Source organism: Pituophis catenifer, unplaced genomic scaffold, assembly GCF_029215685.1.
Source record: "Pituophis catenifer annectens isolate HBS135680 unplaced genomic scaffold, rPitCat1.0.hap2 SCAF_1, whole genome shotgun sequence".
Lineage (NCBI taxonomy): Eukaryota > Metazoa > Chordata > Lepidosauria > Squamata > Colubridae > Pituophis > Pituophis catenifer.
In genome coordinates, this window is record NW_027256881.1 from 231,973,665 (window position 1) to 231,991,020 (window position 17,356).

General features: G+C 38.6%; 1 protein-coding gene across 1 annotated transcript in view; it reads left to right on the plus strand.

Moving 5' to 3' along the window:
- The window catches only part of CFAP65 (cilia and flagella associated protein 65), a 50,941-nt gene extending 38,696 nt beyond the window's left edge, over nucleotides 1-12,245 (plus strand). Inside the window, exons 24-32 of the mRNA XM_070957144.1 lie at nucleotides 1,457-1,603; nucleotides 2,329-2,445; nucleotides 3,034-3,171; nucleotides 5,053-5,118; nucleotides 6,577-6,791; nucleotides 7,599-7,769; nucleotides 8,804-9,091; nucleotides 10,712-10,849; nucleotides 12,161-12,245. Coding sequence (XP_070813245.1) covers nucleotides 1,457-1,603; nucleotides 2,329-2,445; nucleotides 3,034-3,171; nucleotides 5,053-5,118; nucleotides 6,577-6,791; nucleotides 7,599-7,769; nucleotides 8,804-9,091; nucleotides 10,712-10,849; nucleotides 12,161-12,245 — 1,365 coding nt within the window. The remainder of the gene's footprint in view (nucleotides 1-1,456; nucleotides 1,604-2,328; nucleotides 2,446-3,033; nucleotides 3,172-5,052; nucleotides 5,119-6,576; nucleotides 6,792-7,598; nucleotides 7,770-8,803; nucleotides 9,092-10,711; nucleotides 10,850-12,160) is intronic.
- The last annotated feature ends 5,111 nt before the right edge of the window (nucleotides 12,246-17,356 follow it).

Genomic DNA, 17,356 nt, shown 5'->3' on the forward strand with positions numbered 1-17,356 from the left:
CTTATACTTAGTATGCTTGAGGCTGGAAGGTTTGACAAATGGAAATATTTTCCATTGGTAATCCTGGTGCATTTGAGTTTGGCAGGGTACTAAAAAGACATAATTAATGAAATAGAAAGTTTGGATGTATTATGCATTCTTTTGAAAGTCAGAGATTCTTCTGTTTTTTCCAAAAATATCACGTATAGAGAAATAATAGAATAGCCGCAAGTGTGTGTACTGCCCCCCCGAATACACTTCCATCATACATACAGTATACTGTATATTCGTCCTTGCTGCCACAACTTCCATACATTGCTTTCTACATTGCTTTTTTGTTTTTTAAACTTCTCAGTTTTTGAGAATCTCCATGCAATTATGATTCTTTGACTTTTATATATAACTTGCAGTCATTTACTCTGTTTGTTAACTGCAATCATTTTGGTCTTTGGAACACTAATTTTAAAATACCTATATAAAAATATAAAATACCTATACTTTTGCTGCATTGCATAATCTATTTGACTCAAAAAAAAAAAAAAATTGCCCTGTTCCAAGCAATTTTCACATCTTCTTCCTATTCATTCTGTTGGAAGTTATCTATGTTCTAATGCATTTTCAAGGAACCATATTTTTCTCATCTTGCAGTCATTCTTTCTCTGTTTTTCTTCCATGTTCACTTTTTCCAAATCCACTCTTAGATAAAAGTTTGTTCCATATTCAGAACATTTTCATATCCTTGTATCCTTCACTAATTTTCTTTCATCATAAACATTCTTTTTTATTCATGCTTTTTGATTCAATCCTTTCCAATATACTGTACCTATGAGTAAGAGACGCAGTGGCTCAGTAGCTAAGATGCTGACTTTGTCGATCGAAAGGTCAGCAGTTCAGCGGTTCGAATCCCTAGTGCCATGTAATGGGGTGAGCTCCCGTTACTTGTCCCAGCTTCTGCCAATCTAGCAGTTCGAAAACATAAAAAATGCAAGTAGAAAAATAGGGACCACCTTTGATGGGAAGGTAACAGCGCTCCATGCACCTTTGGCGTTTAGTCATGCCGGCCACATGACCACAGACAGCACTGGCTCTTCGGCTTTGAAACGGAGATGAACACTGTCCCCTAGAGTCGGGAACGACTAGCACATATGGGTGAGGGGAACCTTTACCTTTACCTATGCCCGCAGGCATAATTCTCATTATTCTCCAGTGTCTGAAGACCTAATGAATTTTTCTGTACTCTCTTGACTATTTTCTACCCATCCATTTATGCTGCTTACAGAATAATATTTTCCCTCGATCCCATTCATTTCACTGTAGCAGTACTTTATGTATGAAATGCCCCATAAACATCTGCCATTAGCTACAGGCTCTAGGTACCACTGTAGATCACCTAGCTTCCTTCCACTGGATAGGCCAAGAAAATAAAGGGATCCTTATTTATTAGGCTAGCAGTTCATTCTGTTTATTTTCTTTCCAGGCAGTATATTTATCTCAGCCTCGGATATGTCTTGGCAATATCCCTGTGTACAGCAAATGTAGTCGCCTTTTTTTCCTCAACAATGCTTCTGAGGATGAGGCCATCATTTTTACCTGGCACATACCAGGGATCTCTCCTGCCATGATGGTGAGTTTCATCTGCATGATTGTTGTTTTGGCTTCCTTGTCTTTCTCCTAGCGATTCTGTTCCTTTCAAGTTTCCTCAATGGCAATGTGAGAACACTTGCTCAATTGGCTTCAACTTTTATCAGCTCAGACTTCTGAACCAGGTTTCACCACAAATGCAAAAATCTCCAAAAGTTAATATAAACATTTGCTAAAAAGAACAGGATGGCCCAATTGCAGTGTTGTATTTTATGACTTCAAAAACAATCAGTATTCTGCTACTGTGGCTATATTAGATTATTCTAACTCTTTTTTAATGTCGGGAGGAAAGAGTCTAGTTTCAGAGCAACCAACAAAGATATTTAATGTGAATGTAGTATCTTGCATGCTTTCTGTACTCATTCATTTATTTCATTGTTTTATATGGCCACCCAATTTACAAGAGTAAGTTATAGTTTAAAGAAATATGAAATGTCTTAAATATATAATATATAATGTAATATAATATGATATGATGTAATATAACATAGTAGACTTAAGGACATAAAAAAACAAGATAATGGAATAGCAAAGACAATTATAATAACAAAAGCAACTAAGGCCAACCAAACATGCATCTCATTCAAGGTCCTTGCATTCTGCATAGGCTGATGTCACAATCTTTAGGGACTCATGGAAGGACAGAAGGATGAGGGCTGTCTGAATCTTGATATATTATGATATAATAATCAATTGTTTTGTTTCAAGGCACTGAAGATCATACCTCAAACTGGAATTGTGCAGGCTGGAGAGAGCACTCACTGTGTTCTTACACTGCATGCTGGTGAAAATCCATGCTTCTACAATGTGGATTTGATTTGTGAGGTGAGACTTAGTGGATACCTCAGATCAAAGTTCCCTTTAATACCAAAAGCCAGGGGTTTTTGGTTGCTTACATTCAATACAGGAAATTTTGGTACCAAACAGAAAGGCTATAGTTATAAAGAATATGAGACTGCACTGAAGTCTGTCACTGATCAGTTCATTAAAATTAATTAATAACAAATGCGGGATTTATGTAATAGAGTAATTAAAGCTGACTGGCTTTTGTCAAGGGAACATCTGCACAGAAGCCTCAAGAAGATAGAAATAATGTATACTTAATACAAATTATATTTTTCCATGATGCATGGGTCAGTTAGAATGCATGATTGAATATGCATGATTTCATTTCCTCTTTCCTGTAATCCAAGCATGTTGGATTAACTATTGTGCATATAATGATTTTGTTTTCTCTTTGGTGAGATAGTTGTTTCCAGTAATTTCTATAAAGTCATAACATCAAACTAAAGTGCTGCCAGAAATTAAATTTCAGAAGGCACATAAGGGGTGACCATATCTCACCAGTTCAGAAGAAGAAAAGTAGTAAAAAACCCAGGTGAATAATGTTAATTTTAGATATTTTCCCTGTAGATTTTTACTCAAAACTCATTAGATCAATATGAGAAAGAGCTGCAGGAATGGGAAACTGAAAATGCTCGCCAAGCTGTGGAGTTTACCATCACTGAGAAAGACCTGGATACGATGAAGGACCCAAAGGAACCTTTCAAGGTAAAAACTAGTGTGCTATGAAGGGACATCAATTGTATATCTGGATTAGAATGTTTTGTTATCAATTGATTCTGTGTTTTGTGAACATATGTAAGAAGATGGGTAAAAATACCTGGAGATGTTTTCAGTTTGCAGGATACTCTGATATAAGACTTAGCCACATCATTTAGATGCAAGGATCATTCGGCTCCTCAGAATTAGCAACTACTTATTCAGAAATTATAATATATATATTTGTAAATGATTGTAGATGTAATTTGCTGACAGTGAGAGCAGTTAACCAATGGAACATCGTCTCCTGGAGTTGTGGGTGCTGCATCACTGGAGGTTTTCAAGAAAAGATTGGACATTCATTTGTCTGGGATGGCATAAGGACTCCTGCCTTAGACAGGGGTTGGACTAGAAGACCTCTAAGGTCTCTTTCAGTCTTGTGATTCTATATTCTATGTTTTCCTGAATACATTTTCTAAATATACCAGGGAAACATAAGTCGAAATTAGTGTTCAGGTTTTAGCTACATAATTTTCTTAAGGCCAACCAAGTCCTTTGAGTTGCTAAACTGGAAAACCTAAGTGGCATCTTCCTCTCACTAATTTATTTTCCTAAGTTATCTAGGAAACTTTCTGTGGAAAACTCATTGGTTCTCATTCAGTTCATTGAAGCATGTATAATCGTGTGTATTATTATCTTAGTTCCATTTGTATTGTTTTATTATTTGTATTTCTAAGTACAATTAGAAATATAAATAAAATTTGTTTTATTTATTGAATGTGTATGCCATTAACTTCATATAAATGCCTCATGTCAACTTACACAAAAATTAAAACATCCATGGTATGATATATAAGTGATAAAGGGTACACAATACATTTAAAATATCAGTAATAAAGCATGCACAATAAATTTGAAACATCAACATTTCAAATTTAAAATATCCATGGTCAGAACCAACCCCATGACATAAAAATACAATGAAATTATAATGGTTGCAATGTTAAATAAGTACATTTATTTTCTATTAGCACATCTTTTTACAAGGATTTGGGAATTAACAGCCATGGGCAATGGTAGAGAGAAGACAAGAAATTTACAAACCCCCCCCCCCCCCAATACTGTATACCAGGGGAGTCAAACTCGATTTCATTGAAGGCCTCATAAGGGTCGTATTTGACTTCAGGGAGTCAGGGTGGACGTGGCCAGGGTAGGCACGGCCAGCTCGATGTTGGGGCACCTGTGGTGGCCTGAGCACTCTGCCAGCAAAAACGAGTCCCCAAGCTCTGTTTTCAGCTGCGATGGCCTCCTGCAACCCTCTGCCAAGAAAAATGGAGCTCGGGAGGGCCGTGTGTGGCCCTACTGAGCTCCGTTTTCACTGGCAGAGGCAGCGCAGACTGACCCTTTGCTGTTTCCAGGGCAACCCTGCGGGCCAGATCTAAGCACCCCATGGGCTGGATCCGGCCTCTGGGCCTTGAGTTTGACACCCCTGCTGTATACAGTAATATGTCAATAGTTTACTAAACACCGGGAATTTTCACAGTAAATCCATGGCTTGATGTTGAGGGGGAAAACCAGCAAGGGCAGGAGCGTACGCTTGACTTTTTCTGTGAAGGCAATTTTGTGCTTAGAATCCATCACTGATTTTTTCTCCAGCCTCATCTAGACACCCACAAGGAGAAAAGGATCTTGGAGATTGCCCACTTTGAGCAGAAAATTGATTGGCAGAAAGAAGGTTAAGGTTTCTTTATTCAGGGTTGCAATCTTCTTTTTTAAAAAAGGCCACATCCTACAATTTTGTCTACATGGGTTAACTTCCTTCATTCAGGTGTATATCACATCTATTCAAATTCTATAACTTTTTGTTACAATTATCCTCTTTTTCTTTAGGGAGCTCCAAATATGCCAGGATTATCAAAGTTTTCTAAAGTATTTACGAAGATAAGAAAATACAAGGTAATTAGTTATATGCCTTTATATAATTATAGTGAGATCCCTTGTTGTCAGCCTCTGCTCCAGAAACCGAGTAGGAAATGTAAATCTTCCAGGCATATTTCTTTATTGTTCCACACCTATAGGTATAATGGATATAATTAATCATGAAAGACATAAGATCATAAGTTCATGCCATGAAAAATCAAAGGATGAGATGTATATAGATGTTTATATGCAAATGCTAAGAATAGGGGGAGTGTTTGATGTTAGGAAAAAACATAGCATAAATTATGGAAATGTGATATAACCAGTGGGATACAGTTATCTTTGTGACAAGACCTCTGAAGAAAAGAAAGGGAAGGACATAATGGGAGCAGATCTGCTTTGTATGCAGACTGACATAAAGCAGAAGCCACAAAATGGAGCAGAATCTTCTACTGATGTCCATATCAATCCTCTAAAGCAGGTTAGTACTCAGCACATACTATTGTCCCACACCAAGAGGCTAAAGCTGACCTATGGATAGAAAATGAATTAGAGAAAAACAAACAAAAAACATAATTTCCCTTCATGTAAGCATAGTTTGGGAAAACGAATGTTCTGGACAGGACCAAATTTCTAGATATTCTAAATAGTTGTGCACTCAAAATCTATTCAAAAAGTTAACAAGAGGAGTGTTTTGCATATTTTATTGATGCCTTATACTTTTTGGGTCAACATTTTGCAAATGTTCTTTTTGTTTTCATCCACTGCAACACTGACTCTAATGCTAAGCACAGTCCTGAATTTTGTTTGAGAGATGTATTGAACCAATTGGGAATCAAAAAGATATTATCTTCAGGTGTATCTAAAAAGCCCAACTCAGTCTAATGTGACTTCAGAAGATCATGCTTTTTAAAAAATAAATGGATTAATGAAAAGAAGATAGAAAGCAAGAGTCAAGAAAGTCAGTGTCTAAATGTTTGGCAATGTTTTCAAAACAACAATAGAATCTTAGCTACAGTGTCCAGAAAGGGTACCATAAATCCCAAGAGAATATCAGAGGATATCCAAATATCATTTGGAAAATGTTGACCAAAAAAAGTATGAGGCATCAATAAAATAAGCAAAAGATTTTGCAGAGCACATAAAGAAAAGAACATTAAAAGCAAAAAAAAAAAAAAAAACACCACCCTTCAAAAATAGGAAGTAGGAAGCCTATCAGCTAGGGCATGTGGGGAGGAGGAGGGGGGAGAAGGGGAGGGAGGGATGGGGAGAGAGAGAGAGAGAGATCTGCATATAATTCCTGGGCGATTCAAGGGAAAGGCTGCAAATAGGAAAGATGTATGAAATGAAATGAAATTAGTTCTCACCTACCTATTCCTTCTGTTACTGTATCTTCTCACATTTAATTACTTAGCAAGATGCTTGAATGTTACAAGTTAGACTGGTTAGATAGTCCCTTTCGCTAAACGATTTATTTTAATTTCTTCTCAACAGACTCTTCCTCCTATTAAGAACATCTGTGAGCCAAATGCCCCTGCTAGCCGTAGCCAGAGGAGGCAGATAAGAGACAAGGAGGCCAGCAGGTTTTGGCCCAAGCCCGAATTCCCCAAGCCCTTTCTCATGCACCTCGGCTTTATAGCCAGGTCCCACTCAATTGATGATTTCTTGTCCAACTTCTCTAGTGACTTGCCCCAGCACTTCCTTTATCGGTAAGACACATTGTTTTCCTTGCTTTCTCCAGTTCTCCCCTCTCCAGTTAGAGATGTTGGATCTCTGCCGATTCTCCACGTAGAGATGTAATGTGTGCCTTACACTAAGCCACAGTTTATGTTGCTAAGTGAAACATTTGTTAAGTGAGTTTGCCCCATGTTATGACTTTTCTTGCCACAGTTGTTAAGTGAAGCATTTGTTAAGTTAGTAGCACAGTTGTTAAGTGGATAGTGATTCCCCGTTGACTTTGCATGTCAGAAGGTCGCAAAACCTGATCACATGACCCAGGACACTGCAACCATCATAAATACGAACCAGTTGCCAAGCATCTGAATTTTGATCACATGACCATGGGGATATTGCAATGGTCGTAAGTGTGAAAAACAGCCTTAAGTCAGTTTTTTCAGTGCTGTTGTAACTTTGAACACTCACTAAAGGAACTGTTGTAAGTCAAGGACTACCTGTAGTGAGTTTACCAGATGTACTGATCTGGTTTAGTGTGTTTTATGATAGGTGAAACCACTTAGCTTTTAGCACTGAGATGTTATCTAGTTTGGTAATGAAATGCCTGCAAGAATACAACTAAGCTCAGAGAGCATCAAGAACCCCATCGAAAACCACTTAGTACTTGCTTTAATTTTGCAAGTTAAAATTGCTTGTTTTAATGTGGAAATATTGGAATTGTGGCATGAGAATATTTAATAAACTGAGCTGAAGGACAAATCCTATCTGCTTGTTTCTAGGCATCTCATGGTTGTAGAAAGACTTAGATCATTTAGAAAAAGAGTCTTAATGTTTTTTTACAGCCAGCTGAAGAAGAAAAGAGCGAGAAAAGATTCTGCACGTAGGACATCTCTATTCTCAGTTTCGAGCAAAACTGGAAGAGGATCTATAAAGGATGTTACCTGGATGGATCTAGAAAACTGCACAGAACAAGAAGCCCAGCTACTGACGGACATGCTATCTATGGTGATCAAGTAGGTGGCTTGTCTGTCAAAAGTCCTGAAATATTTGGATGATATATATGCACTGCCTTACTCGATATAAGCCAGGGGTGAAATCAGTGGTGGGATTCAAGTAATTTAACAACCGGTTCTCTGCCCTAATGATTTCTTCCAACAACCAGTTTGCCAAACTGCTCAGAAAGTTAACAATCAGTTCTCCTGAAGTGGTGCAAACTGGCTGAATCCGACCACTGGGTGAAATCCAGCAGGTTCTGACAGGTTCTGGAGAACTGGTAGTGGAAATTTTAAGCAGTTCAGAGAACTGATAGCGGAAATTTTGAGTAGTTTGGAGAACCAGCAAATACCACCTCTGGCTGGCCCCAGAGTGGGGTGGGAATGGAGATTTTGCAATATCCTTCTCCTGAAGTGGGGTGGGACTGAAGATTTTGCAGTATTCTTCCCCTGCCACGCCTACCAAGCCACACCCACCAAGCCACACCACGCCCACCAAACCACACCCACAGAACCAGTAGTAAAAAAAATTGAATTTCACCACTGTTATAAGCTACGTATTTTATAAATATATAGACTGTAGGCTTAGGATATGTATCTTATGTATGGCCTGCTGTTTCACCAGGCAGGATGCTGAAAATAATGTAGTTTGAGTTATTCCTGTTTACTTTCAGAATAACTCCAATAAGGAAGGTTAAATTACTGTAAATCAATTATGAGAAATGCGAGGCCTTACAGGAGATTGGATTCCTTGTCCAGATCCAGTGTACCAAACTGATATGAACCACCCAGGTTCAACTTTATGCTCCAATCAATAAAATTCACTGGGGAACTTTAGGCCAGACATTATCACTCAGTTCAACCATTGTCTGCCTAGCCTGTATCTCTGCCAGAGTAGGGATGACTCCCAGTAATTTTGCCTTCTTTTATCCCTGACACATAAATGAATCATCTTAAGCATGTATTAGTTTTTATATTAGTAGGTTTTCAGGTGCTATGGACAACAAATCTTAATGATCATTAAATTACAATGGGTATCCTTTTTGATATTCCAGGGGTTTGTTGGAGGAGACACAGTTCCAAGAAGCAGTGGCTAGAAGCCTCACAGAGCCCATACCTTACTTCTACCAATTCTGGAGTGAAAAGTCAGCAAAACAGAAGAAGAGTCCAACTGGCAGCTCTCCAGAAACTCCTTCCCCGGAGTTCATTGTTAAGGGTAGGACAGATGATGAAGACTTGGGAAGGGAAACAGTAACTCCCAGAGTCACTTCATTTGTTACCGAGAACCTAAGTGTCATTATTCGCAAGGAACAGTCCCGGGAAGAGAAAGAATTCATTATCAGGTGAGACAATGTGAACATCTCTCAATTGAAAGTGCAGGCAAAATAGCTGTATTCTAAGCCATCATTCCTGTAATGCAATCCTCCTCCTCCTCCTCCTCATCATCATCATCATATTTATATATTCTATTTATAAGGCTGTTCCAATTCAAGACTTTTCTACAGAAAAATATTGACCAGAGAAGTTAATGATCAGGAAGCCATATTTGTCCTGAGAATCTAGAACAATGTATCAATATGTGCAATTTGAATCACAAAAAAGATTAACTTAATAGTGTGCATAGTTTACCGAGAAGCCCTCTCTTACTTATAGGTAAAGGAAAAGATCTAGCAAACATGGCAACAGTGTCTTTTGAAAGCTTAGGTCCTCACAATGGCCTTAGGCACAGAGCTTCAGTGTCTTAACAATTCTCTTTTCCTGCCCCTGCCTCCCGTTGGTCTCTTTCATGAAGCATAGTCCAAATCAGGCATGTCGAGTTCCAGCAAAAGAGTATTAGAATAAGAATCTAAGGGACCAGAGGCAGGTATGTGATCAGAAGAACAAAAAGATGCTCAAATTCCCAGACAAATGGTACAGAAGAACCATACAGAAGGAACCATATAGTCGGAGGTTAGAATTCAAAATATTAGTACCAGGCTGGAGAACCCAGAAGTAGAAATATGGCTAAATCCAGCCAAAATTGCAATCTGGATACAATATACAGTGTGAGAAGTTTTCTATACATCTGTTTAATGTTCTGGCATTGGTACTGAAGTTTGAATGAAAGCTTAAGTCTGCCAGGCTTGTTGTGAAAGTACAGGAAGTCCTTGATTCATGACCATTCACTTAGTGACTGTTCGAAGTTGCAACGAACCTCTCTGGAGGTACTTACAATCCGGTTCCAAAGTTACAACAGCTGCCGCAAAAAAGACCGTAAAATTGGGTCAATCGTGCACATTACCTAATTTACAATCATCACAACTTACAAGTCATAAGTCAAGGACTAAGTGTAGTATTAGAGCCATGGTGGGGCAGTGGTTAGAATGCAGTATTGCAAGCTAATTCAGCTCACTGCCAGGAGTTTGATCCTGACCGGTTCAAGGTTGACTCAGCCTTCCATCCTTCCAGGGTCGGTAAAATGAGGACCCAGATTGTTGGGGAAATATGCTGACTCTGTAAACCACTTACAGAGGGCTGTAAAGCACTGTGCAGCGGTATATAAGTGTAAGTGCTATTGCTAAGTGCTACTGCTATTAGTAATGTCTCCTTACAATGTTAATCCTGGATGAAGTTTTCCAAATCTTTCAATATAGAATATTGCCAAACAAATTATAAACATTCTCTAGTCTTATGCACTGCCAAAATATCCCTCATTACTTATTTCCTCATATCAATTTAGTTTCTCATTATATATAGTATTTTCTACATAGCTGACTTTAAGTACATCAAGGTCAGGGTTGGTTTTTTTCCACCACAAAAATATTATCTTCGATGATGAATACTGGACTGGTTAAACCCGGGCATGAGTTTGCACTGTTGACTATGGCATTATAAAAGGTGCCGTGGGTACAGTCCCGTGACAGCAAAATAGGAAACACCAGCATCAGTGAGCATGAAGATTCTGAAATGTGCTTTCTGTTAAGGATGCCGGCATTTGCAAATGTGGCTGAAATGGTGCTGGATAACACCATCCAGAACATTCTGGTGGAGGCCAGTCGTGGGGAAGTAGTGCTGACAGCACGGCCGAGAATCATTGCACTCTCTCCTGTTTTCTCCCAAAAGTGAGTAGATCAGCAGGGAGGGGATAAGGGCTCCTAGCATGAAAGGGCTGGTTCAAAATTAAAATATAATCTAGTAGAGCAGAGTTGATGCCTGTTTCAGTGAGTTTAGGAATAGCCGAAATGTGTTTCTGCACAGGTTCTCTTTTGTAGTCCATGGATTTCTTCTTTGGCTGCCTCCTGGGCTGTACAGGTAGTCCTCAACTTACAGCAATTCATTTAGTGACCGTTCAAAGTTACGACACCACTGAAAAAAGTGACTTAAGGTCATTTTTCACAGTTACCGCCTTTGTAGCGTCACATGATCATGTGATCTAAATTCAGCTGCTTGGCAACTGGTACATTCTTATGGTTATTGCTGCGTCCCAAGGTCATGTGATCTCCTTTTGCAACCTTTTGACAAGCAAAGTCAATGGGGGAAGCCAGATTCACTTAACAATCGTGTTACTAATTTATCAACTGCAGTGATTCACTTAACAACTGTGGTAAGAAAGGTTGTAAGATGGGCCAAAACTCACTTAACCAATGTTTCACTTAACAACAGAAATTTTGGGCTCAATTGTGGTCATAAGTCAAGGACAACCTGTATAAGATCCAGAAGAATCCCAAGGAGTCCTTGAAAAGGATTGTGCAGAGGAAAGGAAACAACAGATAGTCTTCAACTTACAAAAGTTTGTTTAGTAACCGTTCTAAGTAATAATGGCACTGAAAAAAGTGACTTATGTCCATTTTTCACACTTATGACCATTGCATCATCCCCATGGACGTATGATCAAAATTCAGACACTTCAGACACTTCAAAATTCAGACAGTTGCAGTGTCCCCGGGATCATGTGATCACCTTTTGCGATGTTCTGACAAGCGAAGTCAATCGGGAAGCCAGATTCACTTAACAACCATATTATTAACTTAACCACTGCAGTGATTCTCTTAACAACTGTGGCAAGAAAGGTCGTAAAAAGGGGGGAAACTCTCTTAACAACCGTCTTGCTTAACAACAGAAATTTTGGGCTCAATTGTGGTCGTAAATTGAGAACTACCTATAATTGGGAAAAAAGCTTAAATGAGGACCATGGAGTCAATGGGTAAGAGACGTGAGAACTAAGGAACAGTAAGGAATTGACACATTCCTTAAACTGAGGGAAAATTGTGCGCAACAATCTTGTGAAGGAAAGGCATTCATCTGCCAAAATAGTACTTCCTTTCTAGAAAAGGACTTGCCCAACCTTGTTCTTTAACAAAGCAGGGACTTTATAAAATTAATTTACAATGGTTGTAAAGTTGTGAACATTCAAAGGTATTTTTGTCTTTCAGAGGTGTCAGCCCCATAGTTTCGATGCACAGATCCAGTGAAATCAAGAACTGTGAAGGGCAGCGGCACATTGTCTTGGCCCCATAGAAGCGCACGGAAGACTCTGGGATCACTGTGGATATTACTGGTGGGAAGACGGCCTTTTGTGATTAATATCCCTGCTAGAAGATGCCTCTACAGAATTAGGTCCAAAGAGAAATGACATTTGCAATAGAATTTGATCTGATTTTGCTCTGTGCAAAATCATAATAGCAGAGGGCCTTGTCCTGGATTTAACATGCAAAATAAAATTTCATTTTGTATCACAGGAAAAGTGATTCTAATTGTGTCATAGGAAAGAGATGGCGCTTTTACCTTTCATATAAACATATGTGATTCTGCTTTCATTTTTGTGTGGTAAGTGTTTGGTTTTCACTCCAGCAGGGGGCAGCTTAGGCTTCTGGCCTAGTTTGTCGATAGCAGGTTTCACTATATGTTAAATGCAGATGATACTTTCCTTGGTTACTGTGATCTCCGGGTAACAATGAAGTTTAACAACTGCACATGAATACAAAGCTATAGCAACTATAAGAAATAATATTGACCAGGAAGGAAGTTGGCTTCCTGGAGCTGGTTAAAAAACAGGTCATACACAGAAAGAGTCCTTTATTCCTTTTCAGTTTTAATACGGTGCTTCACAATTTCATTTCAACTCTCTCCATGGGGGTTTGCTTTGCCCTGTAATCAAATGTTTCAGAGTGCAGTGGTTTACCGGCATTATAAAGAAAAAAGAGTTTCCTTCAAATCATGTTGAAATAGCGATAAAGTCATGGGCACCTCTATATAATGTACTTGCTAATACTAAATGGATGATATCGATGGAAGGATCTTGGAGTAAAGGATCTAGTAGGATTCTTTTCGGGATTTTTTTTTTTAAAGGATCAGAGAACATTCTGTGTGGTTCAGTCATCAATCTGGCCTGTGCTGGACATCACTTCATGCTTCGAGGCATGGAGTAGACACACCTTTGGAGCACATGATTGGTGGCAAAATGCCATCGCAGCTCAAATGGAATCAAATAGAATTGCATGAGCATTGGAAACAATGGCTGCATTCAACCTTTTCAGAGAATTTGCCTTCCACTGTAAACACTTCTGTACTCTCCATACTACTAGCACTTTCTCATGTAATTTACTTTAGCAGTAGAGTTTGACTATCACGGGAGAATGACTGAACTGCCCAAGCCCATAATCCTATTAAATTTTTAAAAAAATAATTTAGACTGAAGCTAATTTATTGCAGTGAAACCACATTGGCTTTAATATAAATACTTTTGATTTTGTTGGGTGTCTACATATGAGTTTCATTGCTCACATGCAAATCAAACTCTCTCAACCTTTTTTACATACTGCTGCATTTTGGCCACAAAAAACAGGAAGATTCTCAGGTACAATTTCTTATTTAGAGAATTTATCCCCTCTTGCCTTCATTTAAACCCAGTTTGCTACTGTGGTTAAGGCATCAAGCAGGAGATTGAGAACTTTAGTTCCACCTTAGGCGAACAGCCAACTGGGTGACCTCGGGTCAGTTAGTTTCTCTCAGCCCTAGAAAGCAGGCAATGGCAAACCTTACTGAAACAACCTTGCCAAGAAAATTTGGTGGACACGTTCCATTTTAGTATGTTCATAGTGACAACTTTTAAAAAAGTGCTTCTAAAACAGAAACTAGAAATAGGAAAATAAAGCTGCAATTAAAGTACATCCTAAAACGATTAAACCCTGAGAATTCCCCAAAAAGCCACTGGTATTATTACACCAAAGCCCCCCCCCCCTCATTTCATTTGCTTACTGTCCCACTTTTCATACAGTACAGAATAAAGTGATATAATCTATCTGGGATAAAGAGAATTTCAATCTAAAAAAGAAGCCCAGGACCAAGTCATCTCACACTTTCACCTTGCTGCAATAAGCCACCTGATCATTTGTGACCATTCAAAATAATATAATCACGGAACTTGGATGTTTGGATGTTTTGGGAGCTATTCTTCATATGCCACTAGTCATTGTCAACTCTGAGTCACTGCACAGAATTTCTCTGTGACTACCTGTCCCTAATTTGGTCTTTCACATCTTCCAATAATGCACTCATTGCCACTGGATGTTAATTCTATGAATGCAGTTAAGATGCATTGCCTTGGATGGGATGGGGGTGGGGGAAGGCATAGGTAATCTTCAGATATTTTAAGCTCCCTCCTTGCCCCGAATCTGTTTTCTAATGGTGGTTCTGAACATGGAGGGGAGATTTCATTGGCACTCAAGTCGTAAGCTTTGCTTCCCATCTTTACCCCTTCTAGCATTAAGTTTGTTCGGTTTTTCTGTCACAGTTACCATTACCTCAGATTTGGCCTTCTGACTTAGCTCTGTGACTATTTCAGATTTCTGTTTCCTAAATTTAATGAGCGTTGGCAATGTAACTATGTCCTAATAGCATAAAGATTACAAAGAAAAGTAAAGAAAGGCCCTTTGCAACCATGGTTTAGATTTTTCCTTTAGCTTTCCTTTATGAAAGTCATCTGGAACAAACCTCTTGTTTGTTGTGAAATAGACACTCTCTTGGAGGACTTTCCATTTAGTCCCCCTCTGTATTGTGCCTTTTACAGTAGCTAAAGAATACATTTCACTAAATAAAAAGTACCATCTTCCTTGCTGGGTTCATACACTGTATCCTAAACCAGATAATACTCTAGTTTTGGCATATGGTGTTGTGTGAACCCAACTGGGTCCCTTGGAAAAAGTCTGTAAGTCAAAAAGTTGTTGAGGTTGAATTGCCAAAGTTGTTTGTGTTTGCATTGAGTCAGCTGGCAACTATACACACCATGTGGTAATTGTGGCAGGCAATCCTGTAACAATCTATCTTTTCTTTCCAGAATGTGCACTTCTTAGCCCCCCCTGTTATCTTCCTCTATGTAGAATATAGCTTTTGCTTTTCATCCCCTCCTAATTGCACAGCAGTCCCTGGTTTCCCAGGCTACTATAATGTCTCCTTAATGCTGCTCTCAGTGGCTAGGATTGTCAATTGCTGCTTCTCTGATGGGCTCCTATAGCTTTAACCGCATGCAGTAGCAAGAAATTAAATAATTGAATGTTTTCTATCACAGCCATGCTCTCTTGTATCTGCTGAACTTTTGTAATTTAGGTAAGAGCCAGAAGCCCTCCCAGAGCAAATGTGGCTGTCATATGGCTATAGATCTGCCCATATTCAGAATCCTGGAAGATAAAAGAATCTGTTTCCCCAATTAAATGCTATAAATACAGAAGCAGCTCCTTTCATTTTTATTGCCTTATCCAGTGACTGTAATAAGTTGCATTGGCAGTTCTTCAATACTAAATAATTGTGACCACACACACTCAAGATATAAAAGTATAGGATATATACACTGCTCAAAAAAATAAAGGGAACACAAGCAGAAGACACCCGAGATCTGACTGAATGAAATAGCCTAATTAAATACTTTGTTCGTTACATACAGTAGTTTTGTGTTCCCTTTAGTTGTTTGAGCAGTGTATAAACTACTGTATGTAAAGAACAAAGTATTTAATAAGGCTATTTCATTCATTCAGATCTCGGATGTCTTCTGCTTGTGTTCCCTTTATTTTTTTGAGCAGTATATTTGTATGTGTGTACGTATGCTGAAAGAGAAAACAGTACAACGTTAAGCTAAGTAAATACATAAGGTTTAACTCTTTAAACTTTCAAGGTTTATCAGTATATTGTACTGCAAAGTCTTCACATATATTCTACAAATGGGGTTAATTTAGAGTGGAAGAATGAGATTTTACATGTAGTAATTATATATATTTAAATTAAAAGATAAAGGATATCATAGTTACAGTCTAAGACCAAGGGACCCTAATTATTACAAAATAAATTTTGTTGGTTTAAATTTAGCATTCTAATACCATGACCAGGATAATGACAACAATCAAGTAATAATTAGGTCATGTGGTTTCCAGTTGCCCCCAAAGAATCTTGGAGGAAATATTGAAGCTTTCCCAAAATCATAACAGAAGAAAATGTGTTAAAAACATTAGCATATATATTATAGGGACTATTCTTTATCATACTCTGTGTTTAAAGGTTAATCTATGCTGCAAAAAGAAATAAATAGTCAAGTAACATTCAGCAAGTAAGGAGCTTAGAAAAATTCTGCTGGAAAAGGATTTCCTTGTTTTTCTAATTTTTGTAACGTTTTCCATATATTGTCCATCTCCTCTTGCATAAACCATCTTGTCTTTTAATAGAAAACCCTTTTCTCATACCTACTTTTCATAGAAGGAGTCTCTTTTCTGACATTGTTGTTTCTTCTTTAAGAGGATATGAGCAGATATCCAGCTTTATTGTCAACTCACCACGCCCCAGGAACTTTGTGATTGTAGGATATCGGTGTCCTTCCTTTAAGGCTTTTGCGGGTGGGAAAACCGGTTTTACTCAGACTAGGACTTCGTAGCTGTTAGCAACTGTCATCCCACTCATTGCATTAGTTATACTTTTATCAGTTTATTCTTGCATATTTGTCACAGGTACATCTTGAATGCCACTTACAATAAGAGAGCAATGTTCTCTCTCTTCACATAATTTTAATAAAGATTTCCTCCATCTCCTCTCTATGGCACTCACATAGTTGTTTAGAAACCATTTTCCAAATTCCTAATGTAAAAGAGTTGATAACAGAGCAAAAGTTTCCACTTAAAATACAATTGAGGATGCATATGCCCCAGATTTGTTCCAAGGGCAAATCTGTTCCAGATTTGTGAGGACAAGAGTAATTCAATTTCAAAAGTCTGACAACACAATCAGGTTATTTTATTTATTAATTTAAATAATTATGATGAAATATGTGGAGATTTGATCTAAACCAGTGGTATCAAACTCAATTTCATTGAGGGCCACATCAGGGTTGTGTTTGACCACGAGGGGCCAGGTGGGTGTGGCCAGGGTAGGCATGGCCAGCTCGACACCACTCATGTCAGGGGGCACCTGTGGTGGCCCAAGCGCTCTGTCAGAAAAAACAGAGCTTGGGAGGGCCATGTGCACAGTGGGCCGGTCCTTCACTATTTTCAGAGCAGCCCCATGGGCCAGATCTAAGCACCCCATGGGCTGGATTCAACCGGCGGGCCTTGAGTTTGACACCCCTGATCTGGGGTGAAATCCAGCAGGTT